The sequence below is a fragment of the Labrus mixtus genome, chromosome 4 (genome assembly GCF_963584025.1).
Source record: "Labrus mixtus chromosome 4, fLabMix1.1, whole genome shotgun sequence".
Classification (NCBI taxonomy): Eukaryota; Metazoa; Chordata; class Actinopteri; order Labriformes; family Labridae; genus Labrus; species Labrus mixtus.
The window spans coordinates 22,021,817-22,049,807 of NC_083615.1; the positions used below are offsets into that span (position 1 = coordinate 22,021,817).

The window sequence follows — 27,991 nt, forward strand, 5'->3', positions numbered from 1 at the left end:
TTCAGTTGCCTCCTTTGGGTGGAGCTTCAGCAGGACTGCCTTGCTTTGAACCAGTCTTCATGGGGGGGTTGTAAACTGGCATGGGTGGGAAGAAAGGATCTCCTGGGCTGTAGTGGGTTTGAACAAACGTCGCGCTTCCTCTCTGGTAGCGTGAACGAGAACTGAAGGAGTAGACTGGCTCCAGATCAGACACGTCACTTAACACTGGCTGAGGCTCTCCAACGTAGTCTATAGCAGATCCAGAGTCCCCGTTCTCATCTCCAGGAGCAGAAACAGACCCGTACGAGCCCTCTGGTTGATAAGAACCAGCAGCTTTACCACCATAGCTGCCACCTGGAGCACTACTCGCAGACCCATGGGAAGGTACATAAGCAACCCCATATTTAACCACCTCAGGGCCGGTGTAGACCTCAGCCGCATAATATCCACCACTGTTACCCTCAGCCGTTTTGGGGCTGTCGTAACCAGCTCTAGAGCCACTGTAGCTGCCTAGACCAGCACTGTAGACAGCCCGTGGGTTGAATTGACTTGGTAGAGACGAGCTGCTGCCCAGGTCAGAACTCTCCCCTCTTCCTGAAGCAGGAGCTGACAGTGGCATGTAGAGTGTGTCTGCTGGAGCACCAGTGTCCGGCTTGTAGACTAAAGGAGGAAAATGTTCACAATAAGGTTAATTGATAAAGTACAAGTCACTGTCTCAACATGGCAAGTCATCTTACCTTTATTTACAGGACTACAGGTGATGCTTCCAATCAGCAGACAAATCCACAACATCCTACAGACACGACTCGTGTTAGGTTTACATCGGACGAAAGATTTTGCCAAAGCAGTCAACTACTTACATCATTTTGGTGTGATAAATAGACAGCTTCTTGATATATCGGCACTGCGGCTTGACCTAAGAAACTGCAGATGAAATGCAACAAAATTAAAACAGTGCAGAGAGTTTACAAATAATGTCCTGCCACCAAAAATGAATAAAGTCATACCTGCTGCTGGAGATGTGTGTGTGTCTTCAAAGAGAGCAAAGCTGTGATACCTTCATTTGACTCAAAGCTGCTTTTAAAGTGTTCTCAAGAATCACTTAATTGGTGCTAATTATGAGCAGCTGTTCACATCACCCAATCAATTAGTGTTCTTTAGGCGTCGCCCTACTCAAACATTCTTTCACCTGTTTAACATTGTGACATGGATGTCATGAATCATAAAGGATTGGTACTCATAAGTTAAGATTGAACAGAAGAGGTTTGTGCGCCTTACGTGAATTTTGTCTGTTTGGAAAGTATGGCAAAAAATCAGAAGAATATGAGGCAATGGGAATTGGAACCAATTTGCTGCTGATTTAATTAAATCTGGGACACATTTAAGACTTGTTAAACATAACAAATTATGTTAGATTACTTTTTGTTGAGTGACTTTTAAAATGTTCACATAGAATCCAAAATAGTTGATAGCAGCTACTTTAATTACATCTTTCAATAATATGAATAAAGTTTTAATTTAAATATAAATTAACTCACATTATTACGTTTTACCTGGCTTTATTTTAAACTATATTTCAATCTTGGTAATTTTGGGAGAAAATTGTAACCAGAGGAGTAATGCCTAATTATAGTAGGAGGACAATTAATATAGATTTTATCAAATTTACAAAATTGCAATGCAATGAGAAATGTAAAAAAAACTCTGCCCCCAATAGGAAACGTGACATGGCTCCTCTCTACTGTACTGCGTTCTACCCTTTGTCAATAAACCAATCACCGTCCTTTTGGTTTTATAATTCATACTGACGTCTGACCATCCGTCCAATCAGCGATCACATACAGGGATAACAACACCTCACACTCACACGGGGACCTGTCCACGCCCCCTCAGTGTTGGTTTTCGTTTGACAGCCTGTGGAGTTTCTCGGGAGTCTCCTGAACTGTGACGGGTTTAGTCTGGATATTCGTGCGTTTGAGGCGTCATTTCAACCGATCTCTCAGGATTTTTCTGTTCTGATAATGGAATAAGAAGTCATCATGGTGGTGAATTCAGTGCACTGGTTTCGCAAAGGGCTGCGTTTGCATGATAATCCGGCGTTGCAGGAGGCCCTGAACGGAGCGGACACGGTGCGCTGTGTTTATATCCTGGACCCGTGGTTCGCTGGTGCCGCTAACGTGGGAATCAACCGATGGAGGTTTGTGATTTAATTCAATCTGGGACACATTTAAGACTCGTTAAACATAACAAGTGATGTTTACACAATTTGTCAGATGATTTTTTGTTGAAAACATTACCTAATAAACGAGCAATGCTTGATTTTAAGGCTTAGGCCTCCGCCCCACGCAGATAGCTAAAGCTAACTCTTTACGCTAACTCTTGGCAATATATACATTTAAACTATGTTAAGCCCAATACCAAAACACGAACAGCCTTTTGATATACTAAATAAATGAAAATTGTTCACAACTAGAAGATGGCCATGTTTTTATTAAAGTATTAGTGTGTACGCGTACTCTTGGCAAAGAGGTGAACTAGTAAACAAGCGTTAGATTTGTACTAAAGACGTAAATAATATTAGAAAGAACAAGTCCACAATGTTCACAACTTGAGGTGTTTAGTGCAAAATACCGAAAAATGGTGACGGTAGTAACACGCAAACCTCAGCTTCATTATTGCATTTTATGTAAGCAACCTGTAGGATTGTAATTATATAAAAACTGGATGGCGCAGTATGTTGTGGGCTGAAGGCTTCACTGTGTTTACATCTGCTGCTGACACGCAGAGACACACTGCACAGATGTCATGAATGGAGGTTTCTTTTAAAATGAAGGATTTCATGTAAAGCTTATGATCTGATAAACATTCCTGGTGAACATGAGGGATTAAATAAGGGCTTTTGATGGTATGATTTTAATCTGACAAATAAAGACGGCTTGATAATCGCCACGATCATTACGCATTCATTAATTTCACATTAGTAATGTATCAAATAACAATTTAATGGTTTTTTTTTTAAAGCTGACTTTTGCAACAAAAAAACCCCAGTGATCTAATGATACTTTGCAAAAAAGACTCAGAAGTGGTCTGTTTGTGACTGTGGACAACAAGGAGGGAGAACTACAGTCTTAAGAAGTCACTAGATGTTGTGTGAAGACACTTGAGAGTCTTGTTGTTGATCATTGTTAACAGATATCTGCAGAGGATTGTAGATAACAAATGCAGTTGTAGACTTTACCTCCCAAGCGTAACTCCATTCTTGCACCTCATGTTGTCATTTGGACTGTAAACAATGACCAACAGACCTAAGAAGTAGAGAAGCACCCATTGCAATTTCTGTGGCCTTTTGCAATTTTCTATTTTTACCTGGTTTGACCTGCTGATACAGATTTTCTTTCTTTATAGCACTACAATTGACAGCAAAAACAAATGATTTTTGGAACTCTAATGTAATGTAAATACATTTTTCTGTTCATAGTAAAACACTGACTGTGAAGTAACAGTTAATTCCCCCCAAAAATTAAAAACTCCAAAGTTTACATGAACTTTTCTCATTCTCACGCCAATCTAATCTCCACTGGAACATTTGGATTGTCAAACCCTTTGTTACCTGTATTCTCCTCTGTTTATATGCCATAATTTATGGTGCGAATGTTTTTTATATGTGTAGCCTAAAGTAAAACCAAACAAAGGTATTAAATTATCTTTTAAAATAAAACATGGATCACCTTCTCTGCATTACATTTTCACATTCTCGAAAGATTCAAACAGCCATAATAAAAAATCTTTGGCCCGATGTTTTTAATGTAACTCATTAATGTAACAAATGATAGAAGCAGAAGTATACTGCTTCACTCCCTTTGGCTGAATTCTCATGAAGAAATGATCAGTTTACAGACTCTTACCTGTCTGCCTCTGAGCGGTAAGAGTTTGTATCATGTTTATTTTTGTTAATTATCAATATTGATTGATAATATTTCCTACAAAGTGGTACTTCACTCTCATACACGGAGGTTGTATCATTTAAGTGTCCCTCCTTAGCTAAATAAAATGAAGGGGATTTTAATTAAATTCTATTTGAATCTGCTTGCTCCCAAATCCTGCCATTGACAGAGAGGTACTCTAAAGCCAAGAGGATCAACTGTTTATCCTCCTCATGTCAAACCTTTGATGGGCTCCTCACATCTACACTGCTGGTATCTTGTAATGTGTGTGACTGTCCATTACTGTTTGTATCGTGTTGCGCACGGCATGAAACGACTCGTGTGAGTGTGAAAACGGCACAAAATGGACTATATTTCTGAGGACCAGCAGGTCACTGGTCACGGCCGAGCGGGCTGAAAGTCAGCAGGTTCCAGTAACCCACTAATCTATTATACACCTTTGATCAGAAGCCATAAAACACAGGCCTAACTCTGTATTATTATTGTCTGACAAATAGATGTCAGATAAGGTTAATAAACTGTGAGTCCTTCTTGTCTGTTTGGATGAAAGGCTGATTGATAAATGCTTAAATTAATCAGTGTCTTAGTTTATTGTCACATTTGCCTCAGTAATATATGTCTGGATTGATTTCAGTTTTGGAGAATTAACAAAAATCAATCCACTGTTTAGTCCATGAATGAACCATTTTCTTCAAACCCAGTACAACTTGACCCTCACAGTTTGTCAATAGAAAATTGAGTTTTTCACATTGTGGTTTCAAACTTATAATTCTAAATATACCTATCCGCTGATTAACAGATTATGACAAGATTTCAGTCGATGACGATTAAATTGCTAAGTTGTGAATGAATGATGAAAGAGAGTCACAGGAAGCTAATTAGAAGGTGCACTAGTGTGACAGGTACTACAGATGGTTGAACCATCAACCCTGCTATGCGGCATTTCGTCCTCTGTGTGTTTAGCTGTATCATTCCTGACTCTGACATTCAGTTTATATTCATAACATCCAGTGTGTGTTGTTACACAGGTTTCAAATACTTTGCTATCTTATCACTGCTGAGAAACAACCAATACCTCACAGTTATTCATGCTGCTATGAAAGTGGGGGATATTTATTCATAAGGTACATTTCTCCTCTCTGTGTCTGTGTGCAGATTTCTGCTGGAGGCTCTGGAGGACCTGGACAACAGTCTGAGGAAACTCAACTCCAGATTGTTTGTAGTCAGAGGACAACCTACCGATGTTTTCCCGAGGCTTTTAAAGGTCTGTATTTCTGCCAAACACCTGTCTTCCCTTTGTCAGAGACCAAAACTGGAAACCACCCAGTAAACAACCAAGGTTCTGGACCAGGAAAACTGCACAGTTCTCCTTCTCTTTAGACAAAAAGCTTTATTTCTGATGACTGCTGCAAAAAACTGCAATCTGGGTAATAAGTTTCCAGCCTGGTGTTAGCAGCATCTGTTTGAAAGGTGCAGGTACATTTACTGCTTTTATTACGGATGTTTGGTAAATGTGGAACCGATATCATATTTCAAGTGTGGGCTATTTACTCATGTCATGTGAAATGTCTTTGGATTATAAAGCCTTTAATCATGCGTCCAAAATAGCCATCTTGCCTAGCAGCCAGCTAAAACCTTCTATAAAGCATTACACTTACACTGGAATGTAAAAAGCTCAGTTTCCTCCATCATTTCTGATGCCTTATGAAAAAGGAACAGAATCCTGTATAAAGTTGCTAAGGAGATGAGAATATTAAAGATGAGCTTCACTGAAGGGTTAATAACTCCTTTTTAGCTCTACCAGATACACAAGAACTGAAGAACATCCCCTTACATTGGAAAACCAACTTGCTCATAAACTGCCTGGTTTTACTGCATGTCCCAGCTTCTCACCCCTTACCATATCAACATCAAACATCCCCCTCTACCGCCTGTAAACCACCTGGGGGGGGGGTGCTCTCCTGAGGCAAGACATGATTTAACAAAATGATGCGGACAAAGCAACAGAGTCTGCTGTACAACGTTATAGGAGACATTATTTGCCTTTATATAAATGCTGTATGTAATTCATTAGAATCATTATATCAACTAAAGAGCAGAGAAGAACATACTGGAGAACATAAAACATAATGCAGCAGTTTAATTACATGCATGGAGATAGTAGCCGTCTCATGTATTGTCGTGCCCTGAATGCAGGGAATAATTGTCATTCCCCCTCCAACTCACTCGAGAATTGAATTCTCCTGATAATATCCTGCTGTGTTCTCACATAAGTTCCCTCTGACTTTCTACTGAAAATAATGATAGTAGGGGTGGGTGTATTAACGCCAGATAAAGTCCTAGGGGAAAAACTGGCTGTTTATGCGTTCACACATGCAGCTCACCCTGAAAACTTCAGGAGTTTTGTGCAAGTGTGAAAGCACTACAAGACTGTAGCCCTTACAACATCAATCAAGAAAATCCTTATTAACTCAGCCTGTTTGAGGCAGACATGGTTCCTCTTTGGTCTTCCTCTTTATTCTGTATAAAAGGAACAAAGCTGAAATGGGGATGATTGTTGTCAGCAGTGGAGGGAGTAGCTGTAATGAAGGGACAAGGCTGTGACACATTTGAGGGTGTGTCTGTGTTAGCAGACGTAGCAACAAGGAGTTGTTGGCTTCTACAGCAGTTTTTGATGAATCTTGAACAATAGCTCTGCAGTAGTTTTTTTTCAGGGTAGAAAATAAGAAAAGATTGCATAATAATGGACCTTCTTTATATAGTTACTGTTGGAATATAACCAAGACACAAAACTTTCCCCCACACAGTGGAAAACCACTGTCTGACCAACAAATTGAATTGGTTTACTGCAGGTTTGATACTCGCACATTCCTTTCCCCTCGCCCAGTCCAAAATGAAACAATAACCTACAACCTCTAGAATCCACTCACCCTTCTCCTCCCTATGTATCTGTTTGGAGTAGCCACATAACACGGATCACTGTTATTGTTGTAAAATGGTCTCCACGCCTAATAATTACGATCTTCAGCACAATAGAGGCTGGTGCAACTTTGTCCGAACCTTCTCAGGTCTTGTTTCAAATCCACCTTTGTCCCAGACCATACTGTGTAAAATCACACAATGAATGGGACAGCGATATGCTGCTATTGTTTGGTGCTAGAGCTGATGAAATGACAAGACTTCTTTATAAAATTACTGTAGGAAACCCTAAGAACAAGTCATTCTGTGCTCTCAATAAATGTTGATAATAAATCAATCTTGATGTGAATCATAGTTGAGGCTGGAATTAATAACAATCACAATTTTAAAATACTCCTATTTACTTTTTTAAAATGTTCCAAATTGAAGCCATAACAAATGCCATTGAAGTTCTTATATCGACAGAGGGAAATATTAATAGTTCTGCGATGAAACTATACTGTCCCAGATGTGATTTGGTTTATTATGTGCTCAAAGGGCATTCAAAAAACTGTTGGCTTAATAAACTAAAAGGTGTCACTGTAATTAAAATTATATTTTTACATATAGGCTATATTAATTACTTCATTTCATTCTAAAATGCTTTATTTCATTCATATCTTTTATTTATTGGAGACTCTTTTGGTTGAAGGATGCAGCATAAGTTTATTATTGTTATTTTTTTACAATGTTTAATTTAAAATGTTATTAAAAAGTAACCTGAACAGGTGTACAAGTCTGAACTGTCGATGCTGCACTTCGCCCAATGTGTAAAAAGGAAATTCTAAATGTTCCTAATAAAGAAAAAAAAAGTGTTGCATCAGGTCCCTTTACTGTACCAAACCGAAGCTTCAAAACGTTTTGTGTACCGTTACACCCCTAGAGAGAATTAAAGACAATGAATGGATTACATAGTGCCACAAAGGGAGGCTCTTTTTATGGCTGGCACAGAAGTTCACTGTCTTGACGGATCGCCCCATTATAATGCACAAACAACATCTCTACATGCTGTGAATGACTTAGACTGGGAGATGTGACCTGTGAGTTCATGATGATGCTGTGTGCTAAGGAGACAAACTTTTTGTAATGGGGATCTATGTGTTCATTATGCTGATAAGTTCTCGCCTTTTTTCGCGGTTTAAAAATGGACTTGAGTCTGGAGTGCAGCTCTGATATTCCACAGAATGATAGAGGATCAACAGGCTTCATTATCAAACAAATGTCAGTGTTTCCCCTACCATTATATTAGGGGGGCGGCCCCTTTTAAAAAAAAAAAAAAAAAAAATTAAGGTTTATTTTTGGCCTTTTTGTGCCTTTTTATTGTAGGGATAGGATAGTGGATAGAGTCAGAAATCAGGGAAAGAAGTCATTTAAGGATACCTTTCCGATAGAAAAGGACAGCTGTCAAGTAACACATGATCACCAAGATTCCTTCAAGTGTTTGTGTTGCCATGTCGGCTTGTCCCCAACCCCCCCCCCCCCCCCCCCCACGCTGTAAACCTAGGGGAAACACTGAATGTTAATATCACGTTCATCACTTCAGCCCCTAATCACTGGCCTTGTCGCTTTCTGCTGATTGGTAACAATTTGCTGGTGTCCCTTTGTGTACTGAGTCTGCGTCACGTTTTGTGTATCATTTAATTAAAGGTTTAATGAGCTTAATGATGCTCAGTTGAGATTTGAACGTGAGGTGAGAAAGTCATGGTTCATTTGAATGAAAAAAGATAAACACCTCAAAGTCTCCATTATAATCCCATGCATTAACCCATCAATACACCACAAGTACGTTAAGTGGATAGGATAGCCCTGCAGAAAATCTCCAAAACCTGGAGACCCATTCTTCAAACTATGAGGACCACCTAACCTGCATGGGATTAATTGAAAATCCCACTTTTTCACCCCTCACCTTCTACAACAGTGAACAAATGCCTGCCTTCACCAAACTCCCATACACCCCACCGTTATCTGTGAAGAGGATGTTTGTCAGCTTTATCGACGAGAACAAGATCTGGTGTTGTGCAAAATGAGCAGAAGGCTTGTCACCATCCTGCCTCCAGTCATTGCTGAACAGATGAGCTGACACTTTTCCACAGCCTGTTTAGAATGTCAATGCAGGGCCTTTATTCCACCTTCTTTGTACAAGTTACCAAGGCAGATGTTGTTCTGCCTTTCGATTGTGATGGAGAAATGAACCGAGCCTTGTTTACGTCTGTGTAAACAATAGAACCTACTGTATTCCTAAATACATCAAATGCTCTGTCACTCTACTTTTGTAGAAGAAAACATCACAGGATGAAATGACTGCTGCAGGCCAGTTGCACTGACATCTGCGGTCATGAAATCCCTTGAAAGTCATAGGCCCCTCTAAAGGACATCACAGGCGCTTACTGGACACCTATGAGTTTCCCTTTAAGGACAATTTTTTTCACTGATCTTGTTTTGGATTTCAAATCTGTGCTCTACATCATCAAACCTACACTCTACCCAGGACTTGTTTCTACACAGTCAGAAAACTGGCAGAAAATATGGCCCATGATGCATCACATCCTGTTACAAGTTCTCCCCTCTGGTAGGCACTACAGAGCCTTCAACGACGCAGGAACAGTTTTGCGCTCCGTTTTAATGAATGACACCAGTAACACTTTGTGAGGAACAATCCCTGCAAAATAATTCTAAAGCATCCTGTAATATTTATGGCACTTTAATTTGTGTTACCTTTGTGTGCTTCTTAACAAAGTTTGAATCAAAATGCTTATTTCACAGACGTACGACGACAAGGAGACATGTAGTTTTTGCCTCTGGGAGGCAGCAAGTTGCAAGAAAACATTGAATTATTTTGTTTAGCTTTTTAACTGAATGAGTTTTATTCTTTAGAAGTAGAGGTGGGATATGACCTCAGATTCATATCACTGTATTTTCATTTGCTTTTTCCAGTAACGGTTATTTCACAGTATTAAAAGGGACTGAGCATATGAAAACATTGACACGAAGAATAAGCCTGTTTGATGGGATATCTATCTCATCTCTTTGCATGAGACCGAAGAAAGATGCTTTTTAAAAGTCACTGTGCGTTAAGATCTCAGCAGCTTCTAACTGAATCTGTGTGGTTTTAAGTTAAGTTTCTCTCCTGCAGAGATGTTTTAAGCTACTTCCGAAAACCTCACATATGACTCTATCATAATAAAATCGTCTCTACTGCATGACAAGTGGGGACTTTTATTGTGAAAGATTTTGCGGGAATAGAATGTCTTAATGAATAAAGAGTTGACGGAGCTACAATTAGCAGAGATTTTCGACAGCGTTGTCGTCAATTTTTATTCTTTACAGCGCTCCTTTGACTGAGACACTGTGCACTTCTTATCATCATCTTGGACTTAATACAAGCAAGACATGAGTTGAAACACACCTTCAAGCAGGTAGACATGTTGGAATGGAGATGCAAATCTGTTCCTGCACAAAGCCTAAGTCAAAGCCCCAGACAGAGAGAAAGAGACGCACAGCAACAAGCTTAACACTAATGCTGAGTGTTGTTTGCTGAAACTGGGAGAGGAGAGAATACAAGTTCACCTGGTAGCTGTGCCACAATTCACTTTCATTGTAAACACTGACAGGACAAGGAGGAAAGGCCATTTAATCACTGTATGTGTGTGTGAGAGACCGCTGGCTCTGCTCAGGCAGGAGACCGGGGGTCTCAGTCTGAGACACAGTCACAAATCACTATTACATGCTACTTATTTATAGCATTATTTCATTACCAGCCACTGTGGCTTGTAGGTTGAGCAAGCAGTGTTGCCTTGTGTTTGTGGACTAAAACAAAACGTGTGGTTAAACTGGTGATGACGGTATGGCAAAAATCCATGTTGTGTTATGGATTAAGGAGCAAGATAGCTGAAAATGTCAGCACAGGCAAGCGTTCTGTTTACGTTTCTGGTCCTCTCTCTCTCTCTCTCTCTCTCTCTCTCTCTCTGTACTGCAAGTATCTAAGAAATACTGTAGAAAAATACATGTTGACCACTGACAGATTTGATACAGTTTTGTAAAAAAAAAATGGCTTAAATTGAGTATCCACCTCTTTATATAAATGTACATTTCCTACAGTGATTTGTTTTGAACCATTGACCGGCTCTATCTGTCTTCCAATAAGGTGCTGAAAACTTGAGTTATTTTTAAAGGAATTGCTTTCATTGCAACAAAATGACATTGTTAATGTTTGGCCTGCATGTCCACTGTTGCTAAACACATGCAACACCAGCAGCACACACTCTACAGAGTGTCATAGTTTGCATCCTAATGTTGCACTGAACTGAGAGCTGACGCTGACCCTGTTAACATTTATAACATTCCCTGATGAGATTTAGTTTCAGGCAGGGAGGAGCAATGAGGCACTCACCATGTCTATATAACAGCCTTTTACATAACACACCAGCAGTTCTTGATTATATGCTATAGACTGCAATAGTCTAGCTCTGCCAATAATGGAACATCTGGGTGTGAAAGTGTAGGCTTTACTGTGATGGACAAATGAATGTAGCACAATAAAGCTTTCCCTCCTTTGTCTTTCAACAGAATGACCTGGTACTGTTTGGTGTATGTTCAGGGGGCTATTAGATATACTGTGACCCTTTTAAAAAAAAAAATTCAAGCAGAGTAGTAATGATGAGGATTTTTTAAAAATAGCATTATCCACCATTTGTGTGTGTGTGTGTGTGTGTGTGTGTGTGTGTGTGTGTGTGTGTGTGTGTGTGTGTGTGTGTGTGTGTGTGTGTGTGTGTGTGTGTGTGTGTGTGTGTGTGTGTGTGTGTGTGTGTGTGTGTGTGTGTGTGTGTGTGTGTGTGTGTGTGTGTGTGTGTGTGTGTGTGTGTGTGTGTGTGTGTGTGTGTGTGTGTGTGTGTGTGTGTGTGTGTGTGTGTGTGTGTGTGTGTGTGTGTGTGTGTGTGTGTGTGTGTGTGTGTGTGTGTGTGTGTGTGTGTGTGTGTGTGTGTGTGTGTGTGTGTGTGTGTGTGTGTGTGTGTGTGTGTGTGTGTGTGTCACCGTTAAACTGAACATTTCTCAGTGATTACCTGAGACACCACAGAGGTGACCCTGACTTTGTAAAACACCTCTCTGTGTGTGTTTTTAGCTGCAGAGTGTTCACACACAGCAATACAGGAGCTACAGAATGGCATGCTGTTAATGTTTTATCTAGATATCATCTTTATCAGCAGCATTGAAATAAGCTATTTTAACTTCTAATGATGGATGATTAACTATTGGGGGATTTTTTTTAGTATGAATGTACTTGAATGGTACCATGATATACGTTTTTTTCATTGTGCGTGTCTCACTGCTCGGCTAACAATATCTTTCCTTCTCTTCCGGTCTCTTTTTGTTTTTGTTTTCTTCCCGTGCCCGGCTGAAGGAGTGGAAAGTGACCAGGCTGACATTTGAATATGACCCCGAGCCTTATGGGAAGGAGAGGGATGGAGCCATCATCAAAATGGCTCAGGAGTTTGGCGTGGAGACCCTCGTCAGAAACTCACACACCCTCTACAACCTGGACAGGTGCGTGAAAGCCAAACACACACAAAGTAGCCATTGTTCTTGAATGTTTTACACTCAACACTGAGATCAATAACGCACCCAAAGAATAAACTTTAGACAAAAATGTGTCAGGTACAATCATCAAGCTCTCGACTCAGAGTAAGTAGCACTTGTACTTTCATGGACATTTTTCATTGGCTCTCAGCTGACCAATACAAGCAGGGCTCTAAATAAGTGTTGTTATATTTTCCTGAGTTTAGCTTTGCAGTCTGTGTTTTTTTTTTCTTGGTGCACAGTGCAGAACAGACTGACTAACTGCTATTTCATGAAGTTTTGTTGATTCAGATACCAGAATAGGAAATGCCTCTGTTACAGAGAAACGTGGTGTTGGCTATCAATGAGTATGCCACTCATTTACTCATTTGAGCTTACAGATTTTTCACGAATCCTTTTTGAGGGATTGATTTGATAATAATTACACAGACTGTTTTAAGTTTATTTATGCTGTTGTTTGATCCGTCACAGTGAATATCAAGCTTGCATCAACAGTTGAGGCATACTTTACTAAAACCCATGGGTACATCCAAATTCAAATTTTGGTGTCACAGTAACAAAATAAAAGAATCAGTTGTTCTCGACTTTTTGTCGTGCACAGATAGAGGGGGGATGAGGTCATAATCCTGTTTCATTATGACCTCATGTTTTTACTGTTTAATAAAAACCAATGAAGCTCTTCTAATTCTTGTTTTTGTGCAGAAAACTTTCTGTCTTTGGTGTGACTTACTAAGACATGTACTTGAAAATGTACATTTGAGATGGTGTGAAAGTTTCCGAAAACAAGTGGGCTGCGGCCATTTTCTAGCTGTGAGAGATTGTTGTTAAACAAAAACCAACCACGATAGATTTCACATTATTTGCAAAACATACAAAATGTAACATACCAGACATGACCTTAAGGTTGTACAGATTTTAGGGACGTGACATATTTGAAGATGCACCATGAAATGACATCGGAAAGGAAAAAAGCATTGAGGCACTGTATGAACTATTACAACAGCTTTTCACTGTTCACCCTTTTGTGTGTTGACCTTTTGTTCAGCGTGTGGGAGGAGCATTGTCCGTACAAACTGGACAAGATTGTTAAACTAAGCAGAAAGATAACTGGGAAGTAAATGTGCAGCATTTCTTACCTGACAGACCAATACACCCTGAGATTAGCCAACAAGATGACAGCAGACCCTCTGCGCCCCCCTTTGGTCTGAGTGTGAACTCTTGACTTCAGGGCGCAAGTCCAGAATGCCCCGGATGAGGACTAAAAGAGGCATCACGTTGTTTGTACCAGCTGCTTAATAAGCTCTCATCATACACTATGAACATGGCACTCTGCACTTTATTGAACTTGTTATTGAAACCTAACCTAATCATGTGAAGTCATGTGAAGCTTTAATGCTGTGTAGGCTTTTGAAGTCTGTCGTTACTTGTATTGTTTTTTTAGGCTCTCTAATTCCCCTAGAGGCAATAAAGGTTTAATCAAATATGAAAATCACAAATCTGACCAAATATAGACTTTAAATAACTCTTAGAATATTACAAATATTGTATCCATGTTTCTACATTCAGAATTGTATTTATAAGTTTTGTGTTTACTAAAACGTTATGAATGAATGACAAAAAGGAACTTGATTCTCATGTGGCACAGACTCTAGGGATACAAAGGCACAAGAAATGAAACCATGATAACTGAAACAGCTGGTAGTTCAAGAGCTTTTAGTCATTCAAAAAAAAGTCAGAAGTCCACCTTATACAAGAAGATATTAGAATGATACATCTGTTACTACAGCATCACACACACAGCAGAGCCCTCCGGTGGTCATGTGATGTGACTGCAGGTCACACCCCTGTCCATGTGCTGTGACAGGGTGCCCGCATGAGTCAGATGGAAAGAAGTGCCAAAGGACTTTCCTCTTATAAAAACCCTCTCTGTGTCCTGTGCATGGAGGGCATTGGGACTGACAGTATTACAGCACCGTATTACACAAACAGCCTCGTAATATTCCAATTCATTATGTAAGAATACTGAACGAATGGATGAGGCAGCAGGAGGGAGCTTTGCTGTGTGTGTGTGTCTGTGTGTGTCTGTGTGTGTGTGTCTGTGTGTGTGTGTGTGCACGCTCTGGTGAACATGTGCCCAGCTTACCGGCCTCATACACAGTGGCCACAGTGAATTGACCAATAGGAAACCATCCTTGCTGTGAATCCACCAACCAAGGAGCGAGTACGGCCTCACAGATATAGAGTTGTACAAGGTAGAAATTATATATACAGAGCTTCACTTTCACTTGAAAAGGAGACAGAATGCTGAAATATTTTCCTTAAAGATGGACTCTTACAGCTTTAAGAGGTTTTTCTTTTAGCACGTACAGCTTGTTCACGTCAGTCTGTCTGGCCTTCCTGCTGTCCAACCCTTTAATCCAGGCGTATACTGATGTTATTCATACATGTTCACTGACAATTGCTTATGATCTCTAAACCCCTTGACTTAATTCTATGAACAACATCAGCTCAAAAATGCTTAACGATGTTTACAGGGCTGCAGAGGAATTATAGTTTATTGTGGAAAATGTGATAATGTAGATTTAAATATCATCTTTCCAAAGCAAAGAATCTCAGCAGACTTCAATAACAAACTAGTGAGACATAATAAAACTAATAAATGTTTTATTTCTCATGTGCTAACAGCTTTATCTGATCGTTTTAAAAGATACAAAGCAAAGTCTGCTGCAACTTGAACTCCTATTTCATGTGATTTTAAAATATGTACTATTCATTTATATTGATTTTTAACAACAATATCAGTATCCTGAAACACAAATGTCCAGGTTTAAATCATATTTATAAGACAGAGTTAGCTTCTTCAGCCAAGGGTTTCAGTTTCCCACACTGTGTATGATTTTGTTTTACTGTTACTGTGATCTTTTGACAGTTAAGGAAGTTTGATTTCTAGTACAGAGCTTGATAATAAGAACATTTGTTTTCTATGATGTTTCTATAATAAGTATTTAATCATAGTTTGATATAGTTTAGAGAGACCCTGCTATTGATTGATTGAAATCTCTATTTCAGAAATATAACAAAACTAGATCCATAAATAAATGTTAAAAGCTAAAAAAAAAAAAAAAAGAAACTAAACAACAATGTCAGCGTTCATATTCAACATACAAACGGTAAATGTCTGTAAGGGAGAAGAATGAAGGTCACACTGCAGATATCTTCCCTGTGTCTAAACCAGAGAGAACTCAAAACATGAATCATTCAAATGAAGTAGTTGTCTTGATCTCTTCTTCATTATACCTTTTGCAGTAACATATTTTTACAGTGTCTTGAACAGAATTAGGTTTTTGCTTTGCTGTCAGTTTGTTTTCAAGCTGTTCCACATATCTGAGGTGCATTGCTGGAACAGCGTCACCTGCTAAACCGTTGTGTGTAGCGCTCTTGCCGCGCTCTCTTCTCTGCTGCTGTGTGATGCTATTTTAAAGTATTTTATTAAAAAAATTTAAACTTTCCATCTCAAGATACGGAGTTGCAGCGCTTGTCCATTTGTCAGTTTTGGCTGAAGCAGCCAATAAAATCAAGTAGGAGGCTTTACCTCTGCTTTTTATGACATTATTCCCCCTCCTCGTCAAAAAGCAAAACAACAGCGAGTCGAGCTCTACATTTGCTCAAATCCATTCTTTCCCTCTTATTTTATTTGATCTCCCGTATGTGCTCGCAGACCTGCTCCACAGGCGCTCCCAGCTGATTTCCCCCTCAGATGCGCTCAGGCGTTTTTGCATCAGCCACACCTAATGCGACCTGTTTCTGTGTGATCAGGCCCTTACTCTTCATTGTACACAGCACACAGTTTCCTAATGTTATAGTTTCCCTTAAAGTTCTAACCCCCTCTCTGTTATTCACCATTTTTGAGTATTAGTTGGAAGTTACTCATGTCTTACTTTGTACATTATTTGTACTCTTAACTTCTACCAGATCTGTACATTTCAACACGTTTTATTTGAAGCTCTGGCTTTGGCAAAATAAAAGCTCTCATTTTGTTGAAGTGTTGAATGTTTGCATATGTGCTTGATTCTGTACAGCACGTTGTAATTTGAAGGCAAACAGTTGAAATGCAACATCAAGGTGTCGTTGTCTAATTAATTTATAATGTATCAATTAGTCGGCCACACTGCTCTCAGATGTATTTTTTAAGTGATGTTTTTTTGCCTTTATTAAATAGGACTGCTGAAGAGAGACAGGAAACATTGGGAGGAGAGGGTGGGTGTTGACAAAAAAAAAAAAAAAATCTATATATTTTTGGGGATTTTCCCCTGACAACACAAAAATAGATAATATTTTTCATCCCTCATGAATGTGTTTGTAAAAGTCTTGTAATGTACTAACTATTAGATTTTGTTCATTACCGGTACATTAATGAAAAAGAAAAAAATAAATACTGGCCTAACTGTACCTCCTCAAATACACCCGTATTGTTGATTTGTGTCACCAGATCTATAGTTCACAGATTGCTGCTGACAGAACCTACTCTAAACCTGTGTATAATATTTTGTCGCTACTTTTCTGTCTTCTTTGTGTTGGTCACAGGATAATAGAGATGAACAACAACAGTCCTCCTCTGACCTTTAAGCGCTTTCAGACCATTGTTAACAGACTGGAGTTACCCAGGAGACCTCTGCCTCCCATCAGCCAGCAGCAGATGGACAAATGTCACGCTAAGATAGCTGACAACCACGACCAGCTGTATGGTATACCTTCACTGGAAGAACTAGGTAACATGACAGTGTGTTTTTATGACCTATGTACACCTCATTGAGCATGCCTGGGTTTACTGAAGGGTCAACAAGGAGAATAATGGATTAGTCCATTCACTTGTAATTAGCTAGTGTCCAGCTTACAGCCTAGTCCACACATAGGCAGGTGTTTTTTTTTTTTAACAGAGGTTTTCCTCCTCCCTTTTAAAAAGAATAATCCCGTCCACATGAAAACGCAGACACGCACTGTTAACGGCTGTCATGAGCACGCCAAGTCGACAACGATGTCCTTGACGTCCGAAGATTTTCTCCCCATTCTCCTGCAAGGACCATTTAGTTTTCAAAGTTGTCCTACCAGATCTGTAATCCATTCAGGCGTCTCTGCTCGTCAACATAGTGGAAGAGAAACTGTGTATGTATATGTTAGCATGTACATGTACTTGTTACGTCTGCAATTGTAATCTCAAAAGTGGCAGGGTCGCACAATGACGTCAAATTGAGGAAAAAAACAGTGTTACAAAGCCCAAACTCAGTTTTACCATCTACACATAAACACCTTAAACAGAGTTTTCTATTGCGTTTTCAGTGACCTAAAATGCAGCTTGCGTGTGTACGAAAGGCCAAAACGCGTAAAAAAAGCTCCATCTTCAAAGATACCCTTCTACGTGTGGACTAGGCCTTGCTGTCCATACATTTTATCAGTCATATTAAATGTAGTACAAATGTATTTCTTTCCTCTTCTGTATAGTGATTCTATCCAGTTTAATAAATTCAACAGTCTGACCATTTGGTTCCACAGACGTCTCCCTTTACTACATGTGATTTGATGTTAAAATGACCGATAGGTTCAGAAAGTTGCTGAAATGCTCCTTTAACTCCTCAGTCAGCAACAGTAAAACAAACATCACCTCTCAGAGCGTACTGTATGTACCCGATCAGAGTCACATCACAAGTTCAAAGGGTTCTTTCTCCTAAGTTCTGACACATTCCTCCAGTAGTGACCTTCAAACACTACATTTTTAACACGTGGTGTTTTTGACCATGTCTCCTTGTCAATATGTGTCCAGGTTTCAGGACGGTGGGTTTATCTCCAGCTATCTGGCATGGAGGAGAGTCTGAGGCCTTAGACAGACTCAACAAACATCTGGACAAAAAGGTAAACAAGAAGCTGCTGTAACAAACCCTATGACCGCTCTGAATAACTGAACTGAAGATGCCACGTTTAAGTTTTGTTGTAAAGGGATGGGATAACGTACCGTTAATCCTTTTAAAGCCGAGTCTGTGTTTTCTTTACGACCCTTGTTGTTAATCTGCCTATTAATGCACGATAATTCAATCAGTGGGTTAGTCAATTAATGAACACATTTTCTTTAAAGCAATAATGCTCATCAACATTTCCAGGAGCACAAGGTTGCATTTTTGCATTTTGGGGCAGCAGTGACTCAGTTGGTAGAGTCAGTCTAAGGTTAGGGGTTTGATCCCCCGCTCCCGCGGCCACATGGGCAAGACACTTTACCCCAAGTTGCTCCCGCTGCTTTGTCGCGGCGTATGAACATGTATGCACATTATTAGTTACTTCTGGCCACTTTACATTGCAGCCTCTACCATCAGTGTGTGAATGTGTAGGTGTGACCTGCGCTGTAAAAGCACTTTGAGTAGTCTGAAGAATTAAAAGGTGCTGTACAAGCTCAATATCATTTCCCATTTTAAAGTGGTCCTGTTTTGTCGACTGATGGCTTAAAAACACAGAGAATCTTACTCACTATGTCTTTTATGTGCAGGTGTGGGTGGCCAATTTTGAGCACCCTCGGGTGAACATGTGTACTCTATATGCCAGTCCCACTGGCCTCAGCCCCTTCCTGCGCTTCGGCTGTCTGTCCTGCAGGGTTTTGTACTACAACCTCCGAGAACTCTACATGAAGGTAACTCACAGAGTCCAGTTTACATCACACACAGTTCTCAGTTCTCTCTTTGGAAATCAAATTCTGAATAAGAAGAAAATTATTATTATTTTTTTTTCTTTCCTTGTGCCTCTTTTTCTTCTCCATCAGCTGCGGAAGCGTTCCAGTCCTCCTCTGTCGCTGTTCGGCCAGTTGTTATGGAGAGAGTTCTTCTACACAGCTGCCACAAACAATCCCAACTTTGACCGCATGGATGGAAACCCCATCTGTGTACAGGTGAGCCTGAGCAACACTCAGGTCAAAAGAAGAAGCTCACTCTCATTAGAGCTCTGACCTGTAGATATGAGGCCAGATCTTCAATGAGGGGCTGGTTAAAGTTTCTTCAAGTAAATGGCGTATTTTAAATATATTCAATTCTGTGCACTGGTGAACTGAACCTTAAAGATCTTGGTTTTGGTGTTAGCCCCTAAATGTATTTGTCTTTCTATGTTTATAGGGTGTAACCCATGTAGCCTTTTAACATAATTTCTTTGTTTGTGTTGTCATAGTAACATTGTCTTGTTTTATGGATTCATAAGGATACCGGCAACCCTTGAACAAACCAATAATCTAGTTCTCAATAAATTTGACTCAACCAAAATGTTGCGAACAATGAGCAGTAGTAGAAACCCAAGTTCGACCTGCAACTCCTTTCTCCCAACTCTTATCTTCTCTATTTCCTACCAAAAAAAAAACCTGTGTTGGCTATGCTGGTATATTAGAAAAAAACAAGCATTGATGCTGACACACAATCTGCAGCCTTCTTTGTTCTGGGCAACAAATATTCAGTTTGATAGGCATCAAATTTCTCTGCAGGAAAAAATTCAGGAAGTTGGGCTCAAAGTTTCAAAAATGTGACGTGTTGTCTCCTTTCTGTTGTCACACATACACGATGTCTGTAGCTCTCTTGCTGTCTCTCTTCTTGTCTCATCTCTGCTATCCCTCTAAATATGTTTGTTTTCTTGCCGTTCACCTGTTAAATTGCAGATCCCTTGGGACCAGAACCCAGAGGCGCTGGCCAAGTGGGCTGAGGGCCGGACAGGTTTTCCCTGGATTGACGCCATCATGACTCAGCTAAGACAAGAGGGCTGGATCCACCACTTGGCCCGACATGCTGTGGCCTGTTTCCTCACCAGGGGCGACCTGTGGATCAGCTGGGAGAGCGGCATGAAGGTGCACACATCAGTTCCTCAAACACATCTTTGATTTTAAACCGTCTACTTTTGCAGAATGAAGGGCTTTTGGGCCAGCATTCATCATGACAGCATTCATCATGTAGAGGTGTGTGTGTGTTCCTCCAGGTGTTTGAGGAGCTGCTGCTTGATGCAGACTGGAGTGTAAACGCTGGCAGCTGGATGTGGCTGTCCTGCAGTGCCTTCTTCCAGCAGTTCTTCCACTGCTACTGTCCTGTCGGCTTTGGGAGGAGAACAGACCCATCAGGGGATTTCATCAGGTAGTCTTCACACCGGAGCTCCAACTGTAACACATTATTTCTCATGTTAAATATCTTCTTACTCAGGGTTGCTTCCTTCATGTTTTATCGTCTTGCAGCAAACCAAATCTAAGATCTAATGGTGTGGTCTTCTTTTATTTGACATATCGTGCAGGCATTACATCCCCATCTTGAAGGACTACCCAAACCGGTACATCTATGAGCCGTGGAACGCCCCCGATTCTGTGCAGAAGGCGGCAAACTGTGTGGTGGGAGTGCATTATCCCAAACCTATGATCAACCACGCAGAGTGCAGCAGGCTCAACATCGAGAGAATGAAACAAGTTTACCAGCAACTTTCCCATTACAGAGGGCTCAGTAAGTCAACGTGCCTACACTAAACTTCCCACTATTCACCAGCATATGTGGTTTCCATAACAACTACTGTTTTCAAGGGTTACGGTTAACCACGCTAAACACCACTACTTTCATTAGCAGTTTGTCCATTAGACAGACTATGGCCTAATAAAAATCAAACCAAGGCAGGACAAGCCAATCAAGTCCAAAAAACAGCCGTACAATGATTTTACAATCACTGTTTGATGTCTTTAAACTTCTTTTCAGAATTACCATTAGGTGGATGTCTTAGTCAGCAGTGCTAGTGAACTAGAGGCAGTACTAAACATCCCTGGACTCGCAATTTCCACATACTCCGTGTGCTCGGCGGTCCGTCAGCGCCAGGGGCGACCCTAGTCAGCGATTGTGTTTCCACAGCGAGCGCCGCAGTCCGTCTCAGTAGCGTGCCAGCAGCGCCACTACGCTCTGTTCCGTATCAAATACACAGCGAGTCTATTTTCGACGGAGTACGCTGCAGGCAGGCATCAAGCTGGACAGAAAGTCAGACAAGGTGTCCGGTCAATTTCAAAATAAAACAAAATACACAAACTCACGATCTTACTTTTCATCGCTTTATCAACATTACGTCAAAACAAAAACTTAATAATAATACAGTATGGGTGTTCTGGCTCCATTGTTTCATCCCTGCTGAGCCAGTCTCAGATACTTTTCTTTTCTTGTAACTCTCTAGACAGAATGATCAGTAGACATATTTCAGAAATGGAAATCATAGATTGATGATGGTAAATGGAACAAGTCTTTTACAGTAATGCCGTCAAATTTAGATCCAGAGGTGTTGTTTTTTTCACAGATACATTTATGCCGTGGTTACACCTAATAGTAAGTCGAGGATATTTGTCACAGCTGAGTGTGTGTGTATATGTCTCAGGTCTACTAGCATCAGTCCCAACAATCCAAGAAGAGGCAGAGCCACCAATGACTGACGAGTCACAGACCAGCAGTGGCCCTGGTAGGACTGAACACGGAAGCAAGATTTAATTTGATTTTCCCATTGAGGATCTAGAAAATGTTACCATGATTATTACTGTGATACATCTCAGTCAAACTCTGTTGTTTTCTTAGACTCTCCACCCAGAAGTCCTGCAGGCGCTGAAGCGGCCGGCTGCTCTACAGCTCCAGACTCCTCCACAGTCGCCTACGTCCCAAATGAAGACCTGGAAGATTTCGAGAACCAGACTCCTTGCACCTCCTCGACCACGTATCCTTCCGCAGCCATAACGTCGACATCGACATCTGCCTGCCTCCCTCCTTCCACTGCTACGCCTCCCTCCCCAGCTCAGAGTCCTCTATCCTGGTCCAAACCCTCCACCCCTTCCTCCTCATGTCCCTCATTACCCCCACCCCCCAGCCCAGCGACTACCCCAACTCAGACTTCGAGGAAAGACCTCAGCCGAAGAGTCCGGCGCAGCCAGAGGCAACGAGGGCGACTGTTCTGCACAGCAGCAGCAGCAGCAGCAAGGGAGGAAGAGAGGAGGTCAGAGGAGGAGAGAGAGGATGCGTGGGGGGAGGAGAAAATGGAGGAGGGCGTCGAGCAGGAGGAGGAGAGAATGGAGGATGAGACATGTGGAGAGACAAGAGGACATCAGCAGTGATACAAGGTAAGATTAACAGCATCTTGTTTCTAACAGCAAAGAAACATACAGTACATACAACATGGATGTCATTACTAAAACATGTATACTGTTGGCAGGATTTTACTGCTCTCAGTCTCAACAGTGAGGACAGTCATCTAGAGGCATCTAAAACTACCAAACATGTAGTTCCTTGTTTGCAGAAGAAATGTAGATCAAATGTAGGTTTTTTTTTTTTTAAACCTAAGGGTAATTTAAACCATTTTAAATCCTAATTCTTTTTATTTTTTCATCGTTTCAATTTAAAACTAAATAAGATGAAAAAGGAGTAAAAAGCTTGTTTTTTAATCAATTAATAAACATCAATTGAATCATCCTCTGAAACTCTTTTAGAACGTAAGCTGAACATTTGAACCTTTTACAATTAAAAAAGACAGCAGTGATACAATGATACAATGGACCTGCTGCATCTGTGGTAATCTTTATCTCACGACTGCATTGAGACTGCGACTGTTGATTTTGGACAGTCCTGTTAGGTTGTGTTAGCTCCTCCTATGTCAACATTAAACCTGAGGGCAGCAGGGTCCTTTATTACCTATATTAGGCTGCAGCGGCTCTATAATAGGTAAAGAAATGTTACAGCTGATAATGATTACTGTTCACTTTAATACAGGCTCCAGGGAGCTCTGCCTCTTCCTACTAACAATGTTTTGAGAATAACGGTTCTTCTGTACACACTTGAAAGCGGATACTTATGTATGGAAATTCAATAAAAATAAAATAGAAATAAATCGTGCAATAGAACAATAAATATTTTTCTTAACTGAAACTAGCATCATGTTTTCCCACATAATTGAAACAGTTAAAAATAGCGAACAAACATTTTGATAGCTCTCTGTTTTTCTGTTGCTTGTTTAGTGTTGAATAGAATCTGGCTGTGAGCAAACTTGACACCTCTTCAGTTTAAAACCAATTGCATGTAGGTCAGCGTTCTTCATGATTTCCATTTACTCTGTTTATGTACGCCCTGGAAAACACACACACACACACACACACACAGAGAGAGAGAAGGGGTTCCCAAACTTTTCAGGTCGTGACCCCCAAAATAAGGGTGACAGAAACTGGGGACCCCCCACTGTTCTTTAAGGTGGTTAGTTAGGTATATAACGTAGCGACAGCCACGCACACACTAATAAACCTATCCAAAAACTAGGAACACAAAATAATACAACAGCCTAAAAACAATAAAAATGTACACATTCATTTCACTTAATGATACTGTCTTATATGACATTGGACTACTTTTTTTATATTTACAAAAATGGGTAAAAATATATACTTATGCACTTTTAAATGATTTTTGATTTTTTTTATGGAAGGCATCTCGCGACCCCCCTCTTGGTGGCTGGCGACCCCCCTGGGGGTCCCAACCCCCACTTTGGGAACCACTGGTATAGTGGGTGTCCTTTTTAGACTGTTATCTGATAGCTCCCATACTACATTCAAGATGACCAGCCTGCCCTGCAGGTGGCCAAAACATCAAGCTGAATCTATCCAGCACAGACATCCTTTGGTATAACAGAGTATTACACTCTGTTTCATGACCAGGCATTTACTCTGCCAGCAAATGTAAGAAAAGCAATAAGAAATGTAACCCTCTGATGTTTGATAATCAGAGTACTTTGTGATTCCTGTTTAACTAAAACAGTGTTTTCTGCTTTTACAGGTGAGGTTGAAGAAACGTCCATTTCCAAATAACTGGACTCGCAAACAGAAACAAGAAACAGGTTTCTGGATACCTGGACGTCATAAATATATATATTTATATATATAGATATATATAAGCAGCATGTATACGACACAAGAGGAAACCGTACAAAAACATTTCACATATATTTATACAGTCGTCAAATAAATTATAGAACGACTGTAAATGATGAAAACCGATGCTTTTGTGAGGAAACAGAGACAGTCATTTTCCTCCAAAGTATTTGGAATGAGCAATCTTCTCTTGTACATTTCCACCCTGCAGTTCTTACACATTGAACCTGTGCATCATAGCGTTAGCAGCAGCACCTCCTCTTGCTTGTCTTCGTTCTCTCCTCAGAGATAAGGTGGTGCAGGAATGTCAGCCGTCCAAACACACCGCCCTGTCTCTACCCCACCCTCTCTTTAGGCTCCGCTGGTTAGTGTACAAATGAAACTCCAGGTCATTAAATAGAGCTGCATATTTTGACCATTTGCAGTAATTGTTTTATTAAAAATAATGAGATTTAAATAAGTTGTGGATGACGTCAGAACCGCACAGAGATGGTCTGAGAGACCAAAGGCGTGCTACTAAAAGGACGACAGTAACACTTCTACAGCTAAAGACTGATCAACTGACCTCACTTTTACATTGGAAGCCCCTTCAATGTACTGGTGTGTACATACCTGGCCTGCTTTATGGACCCCTCTTTCTACTCTTATTGGAAAACTGTGATGATTTGTTATTTAAAAAAAACACTTCTGTGCAAGGGATAAAGCAGGTCTTTGTGTCCATGTGGCCCTGATGATATGGAACCACATGAAAATAAAACACTAAAAAAAAAACTAAAAAAAACATGATTTAAATTCTACATTTTAATATGTCAATGAATGTTTTGGTAAAGATCTGATATTTTTGCTAGCAGAAATAAAGATGTTAATTAGTGAAAGGAAAAAAAAACATTTTTATATTCTGACTCATAAATCCCTTTTCTGTTTTGGAGCGTCACTACGAGAGTATAGCAAATTGCTATTGGTTGACACATTGTACATAAAAAAGGTAAGGTGAGACCTTCTGTGTGACCAGCTTTAATAAAACAAAACACAAATGTTTTTGCATTTGCCATAGTTTGCACTGGCAATTGGAAAGACGGCTTGTGTGAAATGAATGTAGAGAAAAGAAGTAGCGTGTTGTTCTCACCATATATTTATCAGTTTGTATATAAAATATGTAAAATCTGTCTGTTTTTACTAACGGTCTAATGGAGGAGGTTTCACAAAGGCTCATGTTGTTTCTGCCCTGATGTGTTGTACCAGAAGCATCCACTAGAGGGTGGTAGTTATTGCAAATTTGGCACGTGGCAGTGAAGGGTTAAGTGTACTGTAAAAATCCAAAACTGCAGGTTTTATTTTTTATTTTTTGTGAAAATGAATTTGAGTGCTTAATTTCTTTAAAGCCCCCCCCCCCCCATACAAAAGTGTCTTCTATACACTGCACATAATAACTTTGGTTTTTTTGAAGAAAAAAACCTACCCTACCAACCAAACGTGAGAGGACTAAAATAACCACACATTTTTTTTATTTTTTTTTTTTAATCTTTGAGAGGATTTTCTAATGAATCAGAGTTGTTTTTTTTATATATATAAAAATGACAATCAGTGTTTCATCCTCACTGTTTTTTTGGTTTTTTTTGACTGGTCTCTAACCCTGTGCAGAATAAGCAAGCCATAAAGTAGCAGTTGAACTTTGTGAAACCCCCTCAATATTGAATATTGCCTGGATGGGTCAATGCTTTCCCAAAGAGGGATCAAAGAATGTGGAGAGACAAACTCAGCCTATGCAGGTGTTGTACTGTTGCTGTTAAAGACAAGTTGGCACTGTGAGCTGTTTGAATCCTGACGACTTAAATTTTTTACAAATTTTACAAATCAGCAAGTTCAGCCTGCCTGGCTCTCAACTAGCTTAACCACATGTAATAAAACAAAAACCTCACACTTCCCAATTACCCAGAATGCAACACAAGCCCTGATCTTGTGTTTAGCTGCACATTCCGACTAACAACAGTACGACACTCAGCGGGGCCAGAGGTCTGTCTGAGAACTGTGGGCTCCATGGATATTTATTTGTTTTGTATTGTACAAAAAAGAATTTATTTTCATTAAAACTACTGGAGGAATTATGACTCGCAGTGTATTGTTGTCTTTCTTTTTTTGCTAGATATAAGTTCCATGATAGGTTAAAAACAAAGGAGCAACTACAGCCTTTACTTTTTCCTAAATGTAACCGATTGTATAAACCCTGCGAGGGATTTAACATGATGACATTTTTCTTAATCAAAAGTCTCAAAAAAGCAAAGAGTTTAAAGGCTCTCAGAGCACTTTGTGTTCCTTCTATATTAACCCAAAATAAGAGCAAATCCGTGGTTTGGATGGAAAAAAGACAAATCAAGTATTGAAGTGAACATATTACTGGTTCATACCGCCTAAAAGTGATGGAAAAAAAATCTACGTTTGTGAGGTTCTGAGCATGAGCATCCTAATGTCCATCCAACTGATTGTTAATACCTTTACTATACGTCATACTGGTGAACCAAGCCCAGCTCAGTGCATTGAACCAGTGGCTCCCGACCCTTTTTCCTTGTAGACCCCCTCTGCTTGTATTTAAGACAACTCCCAATCTCACCTGGACCAAAAAAAAAGATGCATTCTAAAAGTTCTATTTATGTCAGTGATAGGCCTACACACACAAGGTTACTGAAAGACTTTTGTATAAAAGATTCATTAAGTTTGTTCTCACGATTTTAGTGAAAATATGCTCATTTAAATGTGAATACCTCAGAGCAGACACAACCTTGCACCCCCCTTAGATCTTTGGACCCCACCCTTCCTACAGTGGCAAGGACCCCAGGATGGGAAACCAATAAGGCTTTAAACCATACAAGTCATTCCTCTCAGGTCATTATCCTGCTTTTTTTTGATACAGCCAGTGTCTTTGATAAATTTATATTAGGCAGAGTATGTTAAAGGCAGGGTTGGTAATTTTCCAAAACTAGCATGATTTTGAAAGTAGCATTCCCTCAGTGCTCCGTCAACACCCACCCCCTCCCCTCTCTGCTCCCTCAAAAGCCACGCCCCCTCACTTACATGCACGAACGCCGTTGCTCCAGAAGTGGACCTCAGCTCATCACTTGCATTGTGTAGAAATTACGACGTCTCATTCAAGTTAACTCACAGTATACACTCCGTCATCGAGTGTGGGCTATAGTGCACACAAGGGGTAGAGAACGAGCAGGGACACAGGGAGGCGTGATTGGTTCATCAAATTGGTACCTACCTTTACATGCTTACAACTGCTACAGGTGACAGATTTTCTTTGTTCCTTTTTCAGAGAACATGAGTTATTAATGTCTGTCAGGACCTAAAGAAAATTCAACCAAAATCTTAAAAAGTGAATCCAGAGAAAAATGACCAACCCTGCCTTTAACATGTTTGAAGAACACTGCATTAAATAAATATTTTCACATGATATTGTGTTTTTTCTGTTTCCTTTAGTAGATATCTGAGATTTTGCAAGTTTAAAGGTACTGCTGGGCTGTAAATCTAATGCATAACAGCTTTATATAAGGCATATATAGTCCTGACTTAAGATGGAAAATAGTATATGGTAAATGGACTTGAG

General features: G+C 40.1%; 2 protein-coding genes across 2 annotated transcripts; one reads left to right on the top strand and one right to left on the bottom strand.

The window, feature by feature from the left end:
- LOC132973606 (uncharacterized) lies at window positions 1-977 on the bottom strand. Its single transcript, XM_061037152.1, has 3 exons — window positions 840-977; window positions 717-772; window positions 1-639 (listed from the first exon to the last, which is right to left on the bottom strand). Exons 1-3 carry the CDS (start codon window positions 842-844, stop codon window positions 2-4), a joined length of 699 nt encoding a protein of 232 aa, XP_060893135.1. The 5' UTR covers window positions 845-977; the 3' UTR covers window position 1.
- Window positions 978-1,863: 886 nt separating this feature from the next.
- LOC132973122 (cryptochrome-2-like) lies at window positions 1,864-26,495 on the top strand. The gene is made up of 14 exons (XM_061036380.1): window positions 1,864-2,176; window positions 5,079-5,187; window positions 12,280-12,422; window positions 17,040-17,224; window positions 18,274-18,362; window positions 18,988-19,128; window positions 19,258-19,383; window positions 20,134-20,319; window positions 20,448-20,599; window positions 20,754-20,956; window positions 21,864-21,944; window positions 22,058-22,593; window positions 24,293-24,859; window positions 24,896-26,495. Exons 1-12 carry the CDS (start codon window positions 2,019-2,021, stop codon window positions 22,585-22,587), a joined length of 2,103 nt encoding a protein of 700 aa, XP_060892363.1. The 5' UTR covers window positions 1,864-2,018; the 3' UTR covers window positions 22,588-22,593; window positions 24,293-24,859; window positions 24,896-26,495.
- The last annotated feature ends 1,496 nt before the right edge of the window (window positions 26,496-27,991 follow it).

Coding starts and splice junctions, on each gene's coding strand:
- LOC132973606 (XM_061037152.1), bottom strand. Junction 640..716: donor CTGTAGTCCTGTAAATAAAG/GTAAGATGACTT, acceptor TTCCTCCTTTAG/TCTACAAGCCGGACACTGGT.
- LOC132973122 (XM_061036380.1), top strand. CDS start 2,019: ATGGTGGTGAATTCAGTGCACTGGTTTCGCAAAGGGCTGCGTTTGCAT. Junction 18,363..18,987: donor ACAAACATCTGGACAAAAAG/GTAAACAAGAAG, acceptor TTTTATGTGCAG/GTGTGGGTGGCCAATTTTGA. Junction 20,320..20,447: donor GCTGGGAGAGCGGCATGAAG/GTGCACACATCA, acceptor GTGTTCCTCCAG/GTGTTTGAGGAGCTGCTGCT.